General features: G+C 39.6%; 2 protein-coding genes across 2 annotated transcripts; both read left to right on the forward strand.

The window, feature by feature from the left end:
• The first annotated feature begins 70 nt into the window (after window positions 1-70).
• LOC127092343 (peroxidase 9) lies at window positions 71-1796 on the forward strand. The gene is made up of 4 exons (XM_051031197.1): window positions 71-376; window positions 494-685; window positions 916-1081; window positions 1167-1796. Exons 1-4 carry the CDS (start codon window positions 107-109, stop codon window positions 1577-1579), a joined length of 1041 nt encoding a protein of 346 aa, XP_050887154.1. The 5' UTR covers window positions 71-106; the 3' UTR covers window positions 1580-1796.
• A 1736-nt stretch (window positions 1797-3532) lies between these two features.
• On the forward strand, window positions 3533-4662 carry LOC127093611 (uncharacterized). Its single transcript, XM_051032554.1, has 3 exons — window positions 3533-3887; window positions 3936-4451; window positions 4619-4662. Exons 1-3 carry the CDS (start codon window positions 3533-3535, stop codon window positions 4660-4662), a joined length of 915 nt encoding a protein of 304 aa, XP_050888511.1.
• Window positions 4663-19970: the final 15308 nt, after the last annotated feature.

Consider the following 19970-nt stretch of genomic DNA (forward strand, 5'->3'; position numbering starts at 1 on the left):
ACATGTGAGTGGTTTGATCCTTTTCTTTACCACTCACTCTCTCTCTCTCTCTCTATATATATAGATATCAAACAGTTCAATCCAATAGGACACAAAAATAACAATCATGTCTTTCATCAAACTCATTGTTTTTGTGACATTTTCCCTCTCATTTACATTCTCCAATGCTCATCCTGTAGGCTTCAACTTTGGCTGGGGTGCTCATCATCATCATCATCATGGTGGAATGTCCTTTGGTCTTTCTCCTCAATTCTATCAGTTTTCATGTCCTCAAGCTAATGACATTGTCATGTCAGTCTTGGAGAAGGCCATTGCTAAAGATATAAGACTCGCCGCTTCTCTTCTTCGACTTCACTTCCACGATTGCTTCGTCCAGGTAACCTAATTACAGACATAATACCAATACTTGTTTTAAAAATAGGTCTTTGGCCGCAATCTGAGTCGCAACATCAAAGTTTTTTTTTATGTAACACAAACTAATATTTAATGACAGGGTTGCGATGCGTCGGTTTTGTTGGACGATAGTGTGACGGTTGCTAGTGAAAAAAATGGCGGGCCTAATAAAAATTCCCTCCGAGGTTTTCAAGTGATTGATGAGATCAAAGCTAAATTGGAACAAACATGTCCTCATACAGTCTCTTGTGCAGACATTGTTGCACTTGCTGCTAGAGGATCCACTGTTCTTGTAAGAAAAAAACACACATGATTCAAATTGAAATGACCACCTTGTACATACTTTACATGTCACATAGTACATAGTACATGCTTAAATAGGTTGATAATCTAAGATGATAACTCGAGTTTATAAGCAATTTGAGTCGAAATATATTACCTAAAAACGTAAATGAGTTAAAACTTGATTTTAACAATCTTTTTTAATTTGAATTTTGAACCTTCACTATTATTTTGAAATAGAGTGGAGGACCTAATTGGGAGCTACCCTTAGGAAGGAGAGACTCAAAAACAGCGAGCCTAAGGGGTTCAAACAAAAACATCCCTCCACCAAATGCCACTATTGAAGGTCTCTTAACATTTTTCAAGCGTCAAGGTCTCGATGACGTAGACCTTGTTGCTCTTTCAGGTCGAACTTTTATAATCTTTAAAACGGAGACTTTTAATGGCATTTTCTATTAGTGTTACATTTTAAACATTTTTTCTTAATGTAGGTGCACATACAATTGGTGTAGCAAAATGTGCAACATTCAAGCAAAGACTATACAACCAAAATGGAAACAACCAACCAGATGAGAATCTAGAAAAAACATTTTACTTTGGTTTGAAAACAATGTGTCCAAAATCAGGTGGTGACAACAATATTTCTCCTTTGGATTTTGGTTCTCCAAGAATGTTTGATAACACATATTACAAACTCTTACTTAGAGGAAAAGGATTACTTAATTCAGATGAAGTGCTTGTCACCGGAAATGTTAGAGAAACTCATGAACTGGTGAGGACATATGCACAAGATGAGAGTCTCTTCTTTGAACAATTTGCATTGTCGATGATCAAGTTGGGAAATCTTCGTCCTCTTACTGGATTTAATGGTGAAGTTAGAAAGAATTGTCGCCGAGTTAATTAAGATTAACAAGCATAATTATATGTTATTATAATTAAGAGTCATTGAGTGTTATGTTTTGCATTTTTTTAAATGTAGAAGGAAGGAAGAATTTATAAGTGCTAAATCTATGGTAGTTATGAGAGTTTGAATTGTGTTGCATTTATATAAACTTAATAAGCTTGGTGTTGAAAGTATGTAGTTGAGTGTTTGTGTTGCTTCTATCAATATTTTCTTTGGATGGAAATTTATGTTGCTTCTTTGATATCTCTTAGATTTTTGAACTAAAAAATAGTTATATAACATGTTTTAAATATAATAACATATAATATGATGACGTTGAGTGAGATATTTAACACCTATTTGGAGAGAGGCATTGTTAAAGTCTGTTCTCATATTAAGGCAAATTTATCTTGAATCGTGGATGATGGCCAAAATGTGTGTTTTGAATGGATTTTTGGATTTTTGGAGATTGTGTCACTTCTAACATCTCTCATGTCAAAAGTGAGTTTTCGATTATTAGTCAAGCAAAGTTCAACGGAATAAGTTGAGATATCGTTCAACCAATTCAAATAACTTTGATTTGTTTTTCTCTTTTGCTTGAAATTGAAATATTGTTCACATAGAATCCAAACCTTTAATTTGAAGTTGAGTCGTGGGAAGTTACTTATTAATAAGAAAATGAAGCATACAAATATTTGAAGTTTAATGCAACATGCATACAATAATTATGATGAGTCTATTATGCATGTTCTTTGTGATTGTAAAGACGTTCACAATTATTTGGATCATATATTACTAACGATAATTGAAGCAAAATTTTCAATCTAGACATGTATGGTTAACTTCATTGGAATCTCACCACTTTTAATATTAATAATATTAAGGGTGCCAACCTAAATTGGTCTATTTTCTCTGGAGTAACAATTTAGAGCTTGTGGAAGAATAGAAACACATATTTGATAGTAAAACCAATCTTGATATCATCCTTCATCATAGAGTCTCACTGTCAAAAAAAATACTTTTAATAGCACTTATTTTAATATTTAATAGAACTTATTTTAATATTTAATAGTGCTTAAAAATACTATTAAAGTTACTGCTATTATATATTATCTAGCTATAATAGCGCCTTTTAAGCGTCATTAAAAAAACAATTTTTAATAGCACTTCTTATAAAACGCTATCACAGCCTAATTTAGGCCTTTTAAAATATATGGTATATTAAATAACACTTTTCAGAAAGCGCTATCATTTCCCATATCATTAATACACTTTAAGAAAACGTGCTATTAAAGGTCCTCTTTTAAAACCCAATTTAATGTGATGTTTTTAACTCAAAACGGTAGAAAAGACAACACAACTAATTTTCCCAAAATGTGAATATAAAAAAATAGGTAATAAATAAAAAAATTCTAGAACAAACTAACAATTTCAATGCATACAAGATTGATCAATCTATTTGTATTGATTAAAAATGTTGGAAATTGTTTTGTAATATTAATTCCAAAATGACAAAAGAGTTAAATAGCATTTAATGATTTGCTTTTAGTTATTGTTTTGTTTGAATTTTGAATTCAATTTTCATATCTTTTCATGAAATAGTGTCATATATGAAACATTGTGTTTTATGGTGAAATGGTGTTGTTTCATCAAAGGTTGCAAACTTTTGAAACAACATCCATATCTCCTATAAATATATGATTCTATTCAGAAAAACAACACAAGAACTAAAAACGTATTTCTCTTCCAAATTCCAGAAAAACCTTCCTTGCATTTCGGGTTCTTCACTTGTCTTGTGCAGACTCGAAATTAAGGCTGATATTATCCTGAGTGTTCTTGCATTTTCCAACTCTAAGACATAATAAAAGAGTGCTTGAAATACTTTTAAGGAAAGTGATTCTCAATCACGATTCAGTCCTGGATCCATTTAATTTTACCGAATTTTCTAACAATCTTAAAAGTATTAGTAACATAATGGCTTCAGACGCTGTTGTTTCAAGCATCAAAGTGATGAACCAGGATCTTGTCAAGTTAGATCGATTTGATGGAACAAATTACACAAGATGGCAAGACAAGATGACATTCCTATTGACTGCCCTGAAGGTTCACTATGTTCTTGATCCCGACCTACAACCAATACCTGAACCAACAGAAAATGATTCGGAAGAACTCAAGAAGGAGCGCAAGAAACGCAAGGAGGACGAACTGCTTTGTCGTGGACACATTCTGAATACTTTATCTGATCGTCTCTACGACCTCTACACAGACAATCCATCAGCAACAGAAATATGGAAGGCACTAGAATTCAAGTTCAAGGCTGAAGAGGAAGGTACGAAGAAGTTCTTAATATCTAAATATTTCAATTTTAAATTCTTAGATTCTAAGCCCATTCTTCCCCAAGTGCATGAATTGCAAGTTCTGGTCAATAAAATAAAGGCAGTAAAAATAAACATCCTTGAGACCTTCCAAGTCGGTGCAATTATTGCAAAATTACCACCTTCATGGAAAGGCTACCGAAAGAAATTGTTGCACAGTTCCGAGGACTTCTCCTTGGAGAAAATTCAGAAACATCTTCGAATCGAGGAGGAATCGAAGGAGAGGGAGAAATCAGAACCCCCTACTCATTTCAAAACAAACGTTGTGACCAACAAGGGAAAGAAGAGACATGATGGCATGAAGAGTCATCTTGGACCAAAGAAAGAACATAACAAGTTCAAGAACTCTGGCGGTCATAAAGGTCCAAAGAACGGATGTTTCGTATGCGGTAAACCTGGACACTATGCTCGAGATTGCAGACAAAATAAAGCAAAAAATGAGATCAATGCAATTCGATCAGATGATGACATAATTGCTACAGTGAGCGAAATTATGGCAATCAAAGGAAAAGTTCAAGGTTGGTGGTATGTGTATACGTGCGTTTTCGACGCCATGAGATTTGGTGTAAGAAATGATTTTTTCGACAAATGATGACATGGGTTGAAACGATTTGATTAATAAGTATGGTTCGACACTTCGACAAAATGGAAGTTTCGTCATTTCGACAAAGATGTTTGCACCTAGGAAAAGCACTTTTGACAGATAGGGAGAACATTGCAGTATGTTGATAATTCGACAAAAATCCTGAAGGAAGACGTCATTTCGACTTAAAAGTAAATTTGAATTTAAAAGGTTGTGACGTTTGGCAGAAGACGCGTGGAAGCATCTGGCGAAAGGAGGAGAGCCATGTGTCATAGTTTTAGGATTTAGTCGTTAATAACAGTTATGTTATTTGTGTATATATAGGGTAGTTATTATCTAAAAAAAGGGTGTGAAGAATTACTTATACAAAATTCCTGAAAACACTCAAAGTACCCGTGTGAGAGAAAAGAGTCATATTTGGAAAATGTATGTGTAAACAAACACCAATTCCTTCAAAGTTTATTTTATAAAGTTCAAAGTTCTTTACAAATCTCTTTTATGTTTTCCAGTCATTTATCTTTCTGCACTTTATCCTTTTCGACACTTTACATTTCGTCAGTTATTTTCCGCCATTTACTTTATCTTGTTAAATTTACATCCACTTAACATTGTAATCAACATATTTCGACGTAAAACACTTAGAGAACAGAAATGAAAGATATGAAAGTGATTTTAGACATCTTCAAGACTATCTAGATTTTGCACATGTCCTAGGATTTGTGTGGTTGATCCTGCAAGTAACCCAATTCTACAAGTTTTGGTAAACCAGAGGTTGTTCGCCAAAATTCACAGCGAACAAATTGGCACGCCCAGTGGGACTGTGCAAAAATTTTAGAAAGTTAGATAATCGCTAGTCAAAATCTGTCCTTCATTTGTATGAGACTGAGAAGCGGTAAATTAGCCGTATCCGAAGTAGAAATACCTAAAAGAACAAGGGTAAGGAAAATGGCGAACCAGCCAAATAATCCTAACGAATCCATCCCAGTATCTAACCCTGTCCCTTCGACAGAAGGCAATATAGGATCGGTCCCTGTGTCAGAGGCTGTACCTTCGTCAGCGGGGTCGATACCAGCGGTTTCGATGTCACAAAACGCGCCTAGTTCGTCCTTCAGGGCACAACAAATGCCCATTGGGACACCCCCCCCTGTGGGAAACACTTCTAGGCCTTTTGTAACGAATTTCACCATGCCTCCGCCTGGTAGGGAACAACCCTTCGGAATGCCAACTTCGGTGATGGCAAATTTACATAACTCCCCGTTAATATATTCAGACTCGATGGCCAACGTGTCTTCACCCTTACAAGGGTCAGGATATGGTGGAAATGTGAGTAGACTGAATCAACAACCACTTTACGTGCCGCCGATAACAAATAATTCGGCGCAAGTGATTAGACAGCAGATGGACGAGAGTAATCATGATATGGTCCAAATGTTGACGCAACAAATGGGAGCGGTGTTTAATCCACTGATACAGAACACCACTCAAACAAACCAAGCGTTGGCAGCGCAAATGACGCGCATTGCTGATTTCTTTGGAGTCCCTCAAACTCGACACAGAGAACAAGTGGTTCATAACCCAACGGTAGCGGTCCAAGAAGAACCTACGATAAACCAGATACCGTTAGACAATCCTCAAACGAACGTCAGAAACCGAGAGGATGTAGTCGAATAGCCTCGTGTCGAAATCCCCATTCCACAAGAGCCTAGAAGGATAGTAATCCAGAGAGGCCAGGACGCGGATGTTGTATTGCAACAACGGATGCGGTATAATAATCCGCCTGTCGAAAATAATTTGGCAGCCATGGTCGAAACGATAATGGCACAAAATGGGATGAACATGGGTTTACAAAGGCCTAGTTACGCATCCCCACTATCAGAATATATTCTGCAAGAAGAATTGCCACCAAGGTGGAAAGTCCCTAAGTTCACAAAGTTCTCAGGGGACACTAGTGAGTCCACTATAGAACATGTGGCACGTTACCTGATCGAGGCAGGGGAGATAGCCCGTAACGAAAATTTGAAAATAAAATATTTCCCTAGTTCCTTAACAAAAAACGCGTTTACTTGGTTTACATCTTTGCCTGCAAACTCAGTATACACGTGGACCCAATTAGAAAGGCTGTTCCATGAACAATTCTACATGGGACAAACAAAAATAAGTCTGAAAGAATTAGCCAGTGTCAAGAGAAAACACTCCGAACCAATAGATGATTATTTAAATAGGTTCAGATTGCTAAAGGCTAGATGTTTCACCCCAGTGCCAGAACGTGAGTTGGTCGAAATGGACGCAGGGGGACTAGACTATTCTATAAGGAAGAAACTAGATACCCAGTATCTGAGGGATATGGCACAATTAGCGGATAGAGTGAGACAGGTCGAAAGGTTAAGGGACGAAAAATTCAGTGCAAATAAGAATAAAAAAGAGAGGGTAGCCTACGTAGGGGTTCGCCAAGATGATGAGTTCGACGAACACGAACCAAGTAGCTTCGACGAACAAGAAATCGACCTAGCAGAACTAAAACAAGGGCCACCTTATTCGTGCAAAGTACTAACTCCGTCGAACGGAAACCCAGTCGAAACCAACGATAAGTTCCCCAAAAGGACTTATACGTTCGACATTACCAAATGTGACGAAATCTTCGATCTGTTGGTTAAAGATGGTCAATTAATAAAACCACCAGGCGCTAAAGAACCGCCTATGGAACAACAGAAAAAGAGAGGTTTTTGTAAATACCATAATTTTCTGGGCCATAAGACGTCTCGTTGTTTCCTTTTCAGGGATCTCGTTCAAAATGCTATCCGGGACGGAAGGCTGAAGTTTGGTGACAAACCAAAACAATAGATGAAGATCGACTCGAATCCTATGCAAGCAGTCGAAGCCCACTACGCTGAACCATCCGTCGTAAACATGGTGGAGGCCGAAGTTGCTCCTGATGGCAATTTGGAAATGGTGGAAGCCCCTGGAAGCTTCGACGCAAATGTCAACATGGTCGAGATTACTGATGATCTCGCAAGCCAGAAAAGAATAGAAACTACTGAAGGTTTCGACAAGAAGGACGGTGACAATGCTGTCGAGAATGTGGAGTTTCGACAAGAGGAGAATTGGGACCGCTTGGGACAGCCAAGTGGGAAATATGATTTTCTTGTGAAGTACAACGCGCCGGCAAGCTCTCAGATCGACATCAACACAATCCAACCAAGCGGTTGGGGAGATGCCTCTTCAGAAAACAATGAGGAGACAGTCGACGCAATTGAGCATGCCCCTAATACGAAGGGGAGGGTTACTGAAGACCCAGCGATTGAAAACAAGGCTGCTGAAGGCCTTGATTCTAACAAAGCAAAGAAAGGTGATATCGCCAACTGCGTCAACACCATGGGGCCTTTCAGTGAAGAGGTCACAAAAATCAAAGCGGAAGCCGCTAACGGTCCTTCGAAGTCCATGATCAGTGGGATTCTGCGTAGGACAATGGAAGACCCCAGAAGGAATTGGAACAAATGCTGTTGCAAACATGGTCCCAGGACCATATCTTGGTGCTGTTGCCCAGAGAAAGAGTTCGACCAGACACCAAAAGGCGTCGAAGGCGAAGAAGAGAGGCTCATCAGGAAGATGAACGAATTAAGCATCGCCGACGAACAAAATGTTGGGGTAAATATGGTAGAAATATCTCAGAAGGACCAGGTCGAAAAGGGCGAAGAGCGTCGTCAGAAAGAGTACCAAAGGCTGGCGTACCCTAGAGAGGAGGAAAACTTAATGGAATTCATCAAGAGGTGCCAAAGGATGAAAACCGAAGTGATGTTGTGCCCACGCTGCAGCGCAGTCTTCGACAGGAAGGCAGCAACCAACCTGGAAGCGGTGGATAAGACCAAAAGGAAAGAGAATTGGGGAACAGTGAGATATGACCCAAGGAGAAGTGATCACCACCAGTGGAGGCACGGAGAGAGACGCCAGAACACCTATAAACCATCTGACAAAGCGACGGACGACAAATGGGTTCAACCCATTAGGGACGCCCAGGGGCAGAAGAAATGGGGAAAGTTCGAGGTTCAGAGAGGCGCATCGATGGAGGGCAAGAAGGAAATGGAAAAACACAAGCCAAGACCATACCCGTTAGAGAATTACAAAGGCAAAAATCCCATGTCCAGGTCCCAATGGAGGAGGTTCCAAAGGCAGAAGAGGGCAGAAATAGAGACGGCGAAAAAGAACATGAATGGTCCAAACGAAGCAGAATCTAGCAACAATCGTCAGACAAGGAGCAGGAAAGAGACTCCCCTCCAGATCAATCCTAGCGGAGTTGTCGAATCGGTGGCGTCGAAAGAGAAGATGCAGGAAGATGATGAAGTAACCGACAGTTTTAACTCTGACTCAGAGGCATCCTTCAACGTGATTTGCAACGTGGTCTCTGTTCTCCCTAGAGACTATGATAGAGTCATGGAAATTGAGGATGAAGGAGACGAAATGGAGGAAGAAACAATGGCACACAAGCCCGTCTGCTACTATGTGATGAACAACAGATGCGTCGAAGAGCAGAACGCTTTTTTCGAAAGACCAGACGACTCCATGAAAGCGCATTTGAAACCTCTGTTTATAAAAGGAAAGGTGGAAAATGTCGGCGTGAATAAGATACTGGTGGACGGGGGAGCGGCAGTGAATTTGATGCCCCACTACATGCTGAAGAAGATTGGAAAAGACGATTCGGACGCGAAGCCTCACAACATGGTGTTGTCGAATTACGAAGGAAAGATAGGGACAACTATGGGAGTCATCCAAGTGAACTTAACTGTAGGAACCATAACAAGACCTACAATGTTCATAGTCATCGCTTCGAAAGCCAACTACAACCTGCTGCTTGGTAGGGAATGGATTCACGGCGTAGGAGTTGTACCCTCTTCAATGCACCAGCGGATAGCCATATGGAGGCCAGATGGAATCGTCGAAAACATCGAGGCTGACCAAAGCTACTTCATGACCGAGGTAAACACTGTCAACAGCCAAAGCTTCGACAAAAACCTGGCTCATATACCTCCCTGCAGCCCGGCAGAATTCGACTTGAAGACGACAGACAATGCCTATTGCTCCATGTACCTACATCCAACGCATGGTTTCCAGTGGGATAAAGAAGTGATTGGCGAAACTTACATATGGGGAACCACTCATATAGCGCCGACGGGATGGGATGGTGAATTTGACGATGACGAGTGAACAATCAGCGATCGAAAAGATTACGGCTTACATGGCCGAAAACAAACTAAAAGAGGCCCTTGAGGCTGAGGTAAAAAATATGGCTGTCGAAGCCAACCAAGAGAACTCCAACAAACAATGTCCTCAAGAAGACGTTGCGGAAGATCATGTCACCAACCAAATGGGCGGATGGCAACACCAAAAGCTTGACGCCATTTACGACGACGAACCTCTGGGGTTCGAAAAAGATCCAGTGTCAACTAACGAGAAGATGGTGGCGCAGGATCCTTTAGAAGAGATAAACATAGGAGCGGGGGCAGAACATAGACCAACGTACATAAGCGCAAAAATGGACCCCCAGTTCAAGGTCGAAATAGTCCAGTTGCTGAAAGAATTCAAAGATTGCTTCGCATGGGATTATGACGAAATGCCTGGTCTTGACAGAAGTCTGGTCGAAATGCAGTTGCCAATAATGGAAGGGAAGAAGCCAGTAAAGCAGACTCCGAGACGCTTCGCACCAGAAATCCTGTCGAAAATAAAAGAAGAGGTCGAAAGACTTCTAAGATGCAAGTTCATCCGCACAACCAGGTATGTCGAATGGATTGCAAATATTGTTCCAGTAATTAAGAAAAATGGCAAACTTAGGGTATGTATTGATTTTCGAGACTTAAACTCGGCTACCCCAAAGGATGAATATCCTATGCCAGTGGCAGAAATGCTCATAGATTCTGCAGCCGGCCATGAGTACTTAAGTATGTTAGACGGATACTCTGGCTATAACCAAATTTTTATCGCTGAAGAAGACATTCCTAAAACGGCTTTCCGTTGTCCTGGAGCCATAGGAACGTACGAATGGGTAGTAATGCCTTTTGGTTTAAAGAACGCTGGAGCGACTTACCAACGTGCCATGAATTCCATCTTTCATGATTTCATCGAAACTTTCATGCAAGTGTATATTGACGACATTGTGATTAAGTCTGTTTCAGGAAAAAATCATATAGATCATCTTCGACAATCCTTTGAAAGGATGAGGAAGTTTGGTTTGAAAATGAACCCACTTAAATGTGCTTTTGGTGTGCAGGCGGGTGATTTCTTAGGCTTTGTGGTCCATAAGAAGGGGATCGAAATAAACGAAAATAAAGCCAAGGCCATAATGGAAGCGAAAGCACCATCAACCAAAAAGGGGTTGCAGTCTCTGCTAGGGAAAATCAACTTTCTCAGAAGATTCATCTCCAACCTCAGTGGGAAGACACAAGCTTTCTCTCCTCTACTTCGACTAAAGAAAGAAGACTTCACATGGGGGCAAGAACAGCAAGCGGCTTTCGACAAAATCAAGGAGTACCTGGCTAATCCCCCAATCCTGATGTCTCCTTGCAGAAAAAGAAATATGAGATTGTACATTTCGGCATCAGACAAAACATTAGGAAGTATGTTGTGTCAAGAAGATGAGAATGGCGTCGAAAGGGCCATTTATTATCTCAGTAGAGTCCTGAACGATGCCGAAACTAGATATAGCATTATAGAAAAGTTATGCCTGTGTGTATATTTCTCTTGTATCAAACTAAAGCATTATATAAAACCTGTCGATGTATATATTTCTTCCCATTTCGACGTAATAAAGTATATGTTATCTAAATCTATTTTACATAGTCGAATTGGAAAGTGGGCTTTAGCTTTAACAAAATACTCCTTGAAATATCTGCCTTTAAAAGCAGTGAAAGGACAAGTGGTCGCTGATTTCATAGCGGACCACTCTATAAACGAAGACGTGGAATACGTCGAACTGGAACCTTGGAAACTGTACTTCGACGGTTCCAGTCATAAAAACGGAACGGGCGTTGGGATGTTGATTATTTCTCCTGAAAAAATTCCAACAACATTCAAGTACAAAGTTGAAAGTCTGTGTTCAAATAATGAAGCAGAATACGAAGCTTTGATCGCTGGACTTGAAATCTTGTTGAAATTGGGGGCAACGAGAGTCGAAATAATGGGTGATTCTGAACTGGTAATAAAGCAGTTGACGAAAGAGTATAAGTGCGTGAAAGAAAATTTAATCATGTACTTTGTAATAGCCAATAGACTTCTCAAAGCATTCGACAACGTCGTCTTCAGGCACATTCCCAGGTTGAAGAATCAAGAAGTGAATGATCTTGCTCAACTAGCGTCCGGATACAAAGTGTCGAAGGAAAAGTTAGAAGAAGCCATTGAAGTCAGAGGAAGAGTCGTGTCCACCAAGTTGTCCCCATCAGATCTAGAGTCAATAAGATTAGGATACGGTGACGAAGAAAACTTCGAGATATTCAACATAGATGATTCAGGAATAACAGACTGGAGAAAGCCTGTCAAGGATTATCTACAAGACCCAAATCAGAAAGCGGAAAGAAAGGTAAAATACAGAGCTTTGAGTTACGTACTTTTGGGAAATGAATTGTTCAAAAAGACTGCAGAAGGAGTTTTGTTGAAATGCCTGAGTGAGGACGAAGCCTACATAGCCTTGTCGAATGTACACAGTGGAGCGTGTGGCGCGCACCAAGCAGGTCACAAAATGAAATGGCTTTTATTTCGACAAGGAATGTAATTGGCCAACAATGCTGAAAGATTGTGTCGAATTCGCAAAAGGTTGTCAGGAATGTCAAGTACATGCAGGCATACCTCATGTCCCTGCAAGTGAGTTGCACTCAATTATAAAACCTTGGCCATTCAGAGGATGGGCGTTGGACCTGATCGGGGAGATTCGACCAGCTTCCTCAAAAGGGCAAAGGTACATTTTGGTTGGGATAGACTATTTCACAAAATGGACCGAAGCCATACCATTGGCGAATGTGGATCAAGAAGCAGTCATAGACTTTATCCAAAAATACATAATCTACAGATTTGGGATACCTGAGACAATAACAACAGATCAAGGATCTGTGTTCACCGGTAAAAACATGCAGAAGTTTGCACAAGAAACAGGTTTTAAGCTCCTTACTTCGACACCTTACTACGCTCAAGCAAATGGGCAAGTTGAAGCAGCCAACAAGGTAGTGATAAACTTGATTAAGAAGCATGTGGGGAAAAAGCCTAGAAATTGGCATAAGACTTTGGATCAAGCCTTGTGGGCTTGTCGAACGTCCCCCAAAGAGGCAACGAATTCGACTCCATTCAAGTTGACTTACGGACACGATGCAGTTTTGCCAGTCGAAATATATCTGCAGTCAGTCAGAGTGCAAAGGCATCATGAAATCCCATCAGATACATATTGGAGTATGATGATGGACGAACTAGTGGATTTAGACGAAGAAAGGCTGCGCGCGCTAGACCTAATAAGAAGACAAAAGGAGAGAGTCGAAAGATTTTACAACAAGAAAGTAAGATTCAAGACCTTCTTAATAGGTGATCTTGTGTGGAAAGTAATCCTTCCTATGGATCGAAAGGATAAATTAATGGGAAAGTGGTCTCCTAAATGGGAGGGACCTTTCCAGGTCTTGAGAACATTTTCAAACGGCGCGTATGAAATAGAAGAAATAGAGAAGGATAAGAGAATCCTAAGAATAAATGGCAAGTATTTGAAAAAATATAAGCCTATATTGCAGGAAGTAAAAGTAGTAACAGAATAAGTGCAAAACATAATTGTGATAAGATGGGCCAAATAAAAATGGCATTCAAAAGTTATTACAAAGAAAGCCTCAAAGGGCTGAGAGTTGCTAAATAAATTCGACTAAAAATTAAAATTGGCAAAAGTATCCCTCAAAGTGGCAAACTTCTGCCTCTGGAGTTGGAGTCGATGATCACAAAGACTTTTGTGAGTAGAGAGAGTCTCAATCTCCTGACTAAGTTGATGGGCTTTCTCTGCATGTCGAATACCCACCCTCAATTCTTCGTCAATCTCGCTCTGCTTGGGTTGCTGAATGGATGCCTTACGTTTCTCCTCTTGAGAGATCTTTTCTTGAAGTGCTGCTATCTGTGTTTTCCATTTTTGAATATTGTCATTGCAAGCAGCAACTTCTTCGACATACGTTTCAGAGAGCTTTTGCAATTTTGAAACTTTGTCAGTCGAAGTCGAAACAGCATCCCATTCAGCAGTTTGAGTTTCAGACTTGGAGGAGATTTGATTGGTAAGATCCCTTTGACGATGGAGATCTGCAGTGGCCAAGTCAATGAGAGTCATCAGCTCCATCACAAAACTCCCAATCTCAGCAGAAGCTTCCAGGACATTCACTTGCTTCAGAATTTTCTTAAGACCAATTTGAGCAAGGGAATTTTCTTCCAAGACTTTAAACAAATCGACATCAAGGATTTTCGTTTTCATTTTGGTCAGGAGGTTGCCAAGTGATGGTGCTTCAGAAGTTGCCCCAGAAGTGGTCGAACTACTCTGCGAAGAATCCTGAAAATTAAAACGGGTGCTAAGCATGGCTTTCAGATACTCCAAAGGTCTTTGCACTTTGAGATTCTCAAGCTCCTCGCGAGAAAAACTGGTCGAACCAGTTGATTTGCCACTCCCTTGGGCCCGGTCAGGAGCAGGTGGAGTGTTTCGCGTCGAAGTAGGCTCAACCTCTGTTCGTTTCAACTGGTTGTCCCCATCTTTGGCAGCTCCATCTTCAGGATCATCTTCGACTACAGCCTCCATTTCAATATCATCACCCTGAGGTGCAACATGTAATCCTGGATGAGGAGGAGATTCATCTTCAGAAGCTTCACCCACTGTAGTGTCGAATTCTTCTACGGTTTGCATGTCATGGTCACTGGCGGGGATATCTTCCTCTGGCGCTGTTTCCTCCAAAATTTTCTCAGACGTTCCTTCGACAGCCACTTGTTCCTAAAAATAAATTCTAAGATTTAGAAGAAAGATGTAGGAAAGGTAAACATATGTTGTTGAATTGAAAAAATTACCTCAGGAATTTCAGTGTTAAAACCGGATTTCCCACTCCCCGTATCTTTCGACTGAGGCTTGGCAGGAGAAGTACTGGCAGAATCCTTCCTGATTGGGTTGACGATGGACCTTTGGGAAGAAACCTTCGTGAGTTTCTTTTTCTTCTGAGGAGGAGGGACTAACTCTGGAGATTCATCACCAGACTCTTCACTAGGGACTTTATCCTCTTTTCTCTCCTCTTCACTCTTCTTCTTTTGGATGGTTGAGGGTTTTCGACTTACCTAGTCATACAGGCCAAAGCCAGTTAGTTTTGAATAATGGAAGGAAAATAATAAGAAAAAAAAGTGTTGTACCTTTGTCGAAGGCTTCTTAGCAGTACTGGGCGACGCTTCGACAACAGCTTTCTTAGCAGGGATCTTCACGGCTAAGGAAAGAAAGAAAATTCAGAAACAAATATAAGAGATACATGATAAGACAGTTAGAATAACAGAAAGAAAAATCATATTTTTCTGTGAACACCTTCAAGAATGGTATCTTCCACGCGAACGTGTTCTATTCCAATATGAAGGTGTCCTGGATATTCGCCCAGATGATACTTAGTCGGAACCACACGCTCAGCAGGTTTTTGATACTTTTGACGAAGAATTTTCATAAAATCCCCACAAAGGAACCAGTCTGGAAGTGGAAAACCAAACGCCACCCCAAAGTCAGCAGTTGGCAAAGGAGGAAACTTTGGTGGATGACAATTGAAAGCCAGGTCATAGCGCGCCTCTGGTGAAAGATTGGAAGGCAATGACAGTTTTTTAAACTTCTCTGTCAATTTACGTTTTAATTCGGCCGCTGCTTCGCATATGGTTCGACTAAGATCATCAGGTCTATACGCAGTTTCAAAATATTTTTGAAATTTATGTATTTCCTTAATATGTCGTGGAATACCTTTTTTGGTCCGATCCTGCACAAAAGCGAAAGCATTTGTCAAATGTGTAGCAAAAGCAGCTACGTCAAAAAATTTGTTGGAATAATAATCCTTCCACCATTCATCAAACTCAGGAGTGCATAAGAATGATGGTCGAAAAATAACTGGTCGAATGTCGAGAGAAGCATCAGCTAGTTTCTTCGACAGCTCTTTGCCTTCGTCTTCAGTGTGAAGGGAGTTATAAAAGATGATGGACCCCTTTTTGGGGAATATAGGTTGAGGTTTGATTTGGATTAGACCAAATTGTCTAGAAACAAGGTTGGGTTGATAAACTATTAAAGCAATTTGGTTTTTAGTGGTGTTACGATAAGAAAAAAGGAGCCTAGGGGTCAAGAACGATTCCCAAACATTCAGAAATGTGTTTTCATCCTTTTGCATCTCCAAGGGCAGCTGTTGGGTAAACCACTTAGGTCCGATTTTTCTATCAGCAAAAGGTGCCATGGTCGAAGTAAATTGATGACTTTTAGCAAACATCATAACATAGATTTTAAAAGCTTGTCGAAGGCTGATTCCTTCATCAGTTGGCGTTAGTAGCACTAATCTTGGCCATTCGACAGTCCTATTGTTTACTTCTTCTTCATCTATTTTTGGTGCTACAGGAAGACTAGCTTCAAAGGTGGCATTGAGCCATAGTTGCAAGAGCCAAAAAGGTCCTGATAAGTTGATTTTCCCTTGGGATTTGGTGTTCTTTAAGAAATGTACGCTCTCGCTCAGAGATTCATAGAGATTCGCCAGAATCATTTCGCTCAAACATAGTTTCGTGCCTGCATGAAGCTGATTGGCTATGGTGATAAATCTCTTGGCAACTTGAAGAGAGCGAGAACAGAACACATATTTGGACAGCCATAGTGTCAAAAAGGCTATATGTTCGACATCTAAAACTTCAGTGGTACTCTTATCATGGTAATAGGACATGAATAAGGAGTAGGGTGCAAGGCTAGTCTCGAAAGCAATGGTATCTTCACCTAAGACAGTAGGGTCGAAATCTATACCATTGGGGTGAAGACCAACAATGGCTGCTGCGTCGAAAAGGGTAGGCGTAACCATCCCACAAGGAAGGTGAAAGGTGTTGTAAGTACTATCCCAAAAGTAGAGAGAAGCCAAAAGCATATTTGGGCAGATATTGGGTCCTACTCTCGACAACTGGATAAGGTCGAAAATGCCTACTTCTTTCCAAAAAGACCCTTTAACTTTTTCGATTTTATCTAACCAAGATACGTAGTCAGAAGGATCTTTCGACCATGGGCAGGTTCTAAATATCCTGGGAAAATTCAAATAGGTTAAGTCCAACTCTCCAATATCCGTCGAACTTGATGAATCTTTTTGTTCTACAACTTTCTCTTTAGGCTGAGGTTTTCTTCCAGCGCCTATGGGTTTTGTGTGAAAGTAAGATGGAAAAAATTCTCTTAAACGCTCTGGTTTAATCTCTGGATTTGGAAGGGGACCTAACATAGCGTGATAATTTCCAGAAATAAGAACAGGGATTAGTACCTGAGATTTATAGGTGCAGTCTTTTTCCTTTTCATTTGGAGGTTCCGGAACATACTGTTGATTTCCAATGGTCATTGGCCCTTTTAAATCATGCACAGGAGGAAAAGATGAGTCTTGTTTCTTCTTGGAGTGTTTACTGCTTAAGGGTTTTTGAGGCGCCATTGCTGGAAAAAACTGAAGAAGATTTCTCAGAAAATGTGAAAAGCTTGAGAAATGGGTATGAAAAAAGGAAATCTGAAACGTAAAAAGGTTTAAAGAAAAGGTTTATGGGTATTTATAGGAAGAAGATGTTGAAACGTTTTAGATGTAATGGTGTTAGTGGGACACGTGGCCATTTCTGATGGAAATGATAAAGAGGTGGAAGTTGAAAAGAAACCATGATGTGAGGAAATGATGGAAGTAGATTGTGAACGTGGGCTAGACGTGACATTGTGGAGAAAGTGTAATGATGAACCTGCATTGGGAATTGAGATTATCAGACTTGCATTTAATGAAGATTAAATGACATGGCATCAAAACACTGATTGACAACAAATGACTGTTTCTCCAGAACAACGGTCGAAACGTCTTTGCTGGGGGGCAATTTGTATACGTGCGTTTTCGACGCCATGAGATTTGGTGTAAGAAATGATTTTTTCGACAAATGATGACATGGGTTGAAACGATTTGATTAATAAGTATGGTTCGACACTTCGACAAAATGGAAGTTTCGTCATTTCGACAAAGATGTTTGCACCTAGGAAAAGCACTTTTGACAGATAGGGAGAACATTGCAGTATGTTGATAATTCGACAAAAATCCTGAAGGAAGACGTCATTTCGACTTAAAAGTAAATTTGAATTTAAAAGGTTGTGACGTTTGGCAGAAGACGCGTGGAAGCATCTGGCGAAAGGAGGAGAGCCATGTGTCATAGTTTTAGGATTTAGTCGTTAATAACAGTTATGTTATTTGTGTATATATAGGGTAGTTATTATCTAAAAAAAAGGGTGTGAAGAATTACTTATACAAAATTCCTGAAAACACTCAAAGTACCCGTGTGAGAGAAAAGAGTCATATTTGGAAAATGTATGTGTAAACAAACACCAATTCCTTCAAAGTTTATTTTATAAAGTTCAAAGTTCTTTACAAATCTCTTTTATGTTTTCCAGTCATTTATCTTTCTGCACTTTATCCTTTTCGACACTTTACATTTCGTCAGTTATTTTCCGCCATTTACTTTATCTTGTTAAATTTACATCCACTTAACATTGTAATCAACATATTTCGACGTAAAACACTTAGAGAACAGAAATGAAAGATATGAAAGTGATTTTAGACATCTTCAAGACTATCTAGATTTTGCACATGTCCTAGGATTTGTGTGGTTGATCCTGCAAGTAACCCAATTCTACAAGTTTTGGTAAACCAGAGGTTGTTCGCCAAAATTCACAGCGAACAGTATGACACTTGTGCTACGGTGCATGTTACTTATGACAAGGCTGCATTCAAAACCTATTCTGAAGAAATTGATGGACAAGAGGTACAAATGGGAAATGAAGTCCGCTCTAAAGTTGTTGGAACCGGTTCGGTCGAACTTAACTTCACTTCTGGAAAGAAAGTTACACTTGTAAATGTGCTTCATGTTCCAGACATGAATAGGAATCTTGTTAGTGGGGATTTATTGGGAAAATCGGGTATTAAATCTGTATATGAATCGGGCAAACTTATTTTGACCCGTAATGGTGTATTCATTGGAAAAGGATATTCCGCAGAGGGAATGATCAAACTATGTACTAATGATAATATTATTAATGAAATTTCTAATTCCGCTTACATGCTTGATTCCGTTTCTTTATGGCATAATAGATTAGCACATTGTGGTATTAGTTCTATGAAGAGACTAATTAAATCTGGACTAATTTCATGTAACATAAAGGATTTCAAAAAATGTGAATTATGTGTTGAATCAAAAATGATTAAGAAGCCTTTCAAAAGTGTTGAAAGGAAAACGAAATTACTTGATCTTGTGCACTCAGATTTGTGCGAATTTAATGGCATGTTGACACGTGGAGGGAATAGATACTTTATTACATTCATAGACGATTCCTCTAGATACACTCATGTATATCTCTTAAAGCATAAAGATGATGCATTTAATGCCTTTAAGACTTATAAAGCAGAAGTCGAAAATCAATTAAATAAAAGTATAAAGGTCCTTAGAAGTGATAGGGGCGGCGAATACTTTTCAATTGAATTTGATGCATTCTGCGAAGAGCACGGTATAATACATGAATGTTCGGCACCACGAACACCGCAACAAAATGGCATGGCAGAAAGAAAGAATCAAACATATCAAGAGATGATGAATGCCATGTTGATGCATTCTAAATTACCCCTTAACTTGTGGGTGAGGCATTATTGTCCGCCTGTCATATAATCAATAGAATTCCGTTAAAGAAAACTGGTATATCTCCATATGAGTCATGGAAAGACAGAGCGCCAAATATCGGTTACTTTAAAGTGTGGGGGTGTGTGGCATACTACAAAAACATGGACCCTAAAAGAACCAAGTTGGGTCCTCGAGGAATAAGATGTGCTTTTGTAGGATATGCACAACACAGTAAAGCATATAGACTCTTAAATCTAGAATCTAATGTAATTGTTGAATCCCGGGATGTAGAATTCTTTGAAAACCTTATCACAAAGGATAAAGGATCGGAGTCGGCCACTAATAAAGAATCTCATGAAGATAACTCTTCTCGGATTGTAGAAATACAAACTGAAGGCACTCCTATAATCATTGAACCAGAACCCGAGCCTAGGATAAGCAAGAGAATTCGGAAAACAAAGAATCTAGGACCAGATGAGATTGATTCTCAATCTATTTCCTTTTATCTTGTTGAGGGAAATTGTAAGAACTTTGTTCAACGCATTCCGATTATTCTTCAAGTGGAAGATGATCCAAAAACTTATAAGGA

Source organism: Lathyrus oleraceus, chromosome 6 (genome assembly GCF_024323335.1).
Source record: "Lathyrus oleraceus cultivar Zhongwan6 chromosome 6, CAAS_Psat_ZW6_1.0, whole genome shotgun sequence".
NCBI classification, from domain to species: domain Eukaryota; kingdom Viridiplantae; phylum Streptophyta; class Magnoliopsida; order Fabales; family Fabaceae; genus Lathyrus; species Lathyrus oleraceus.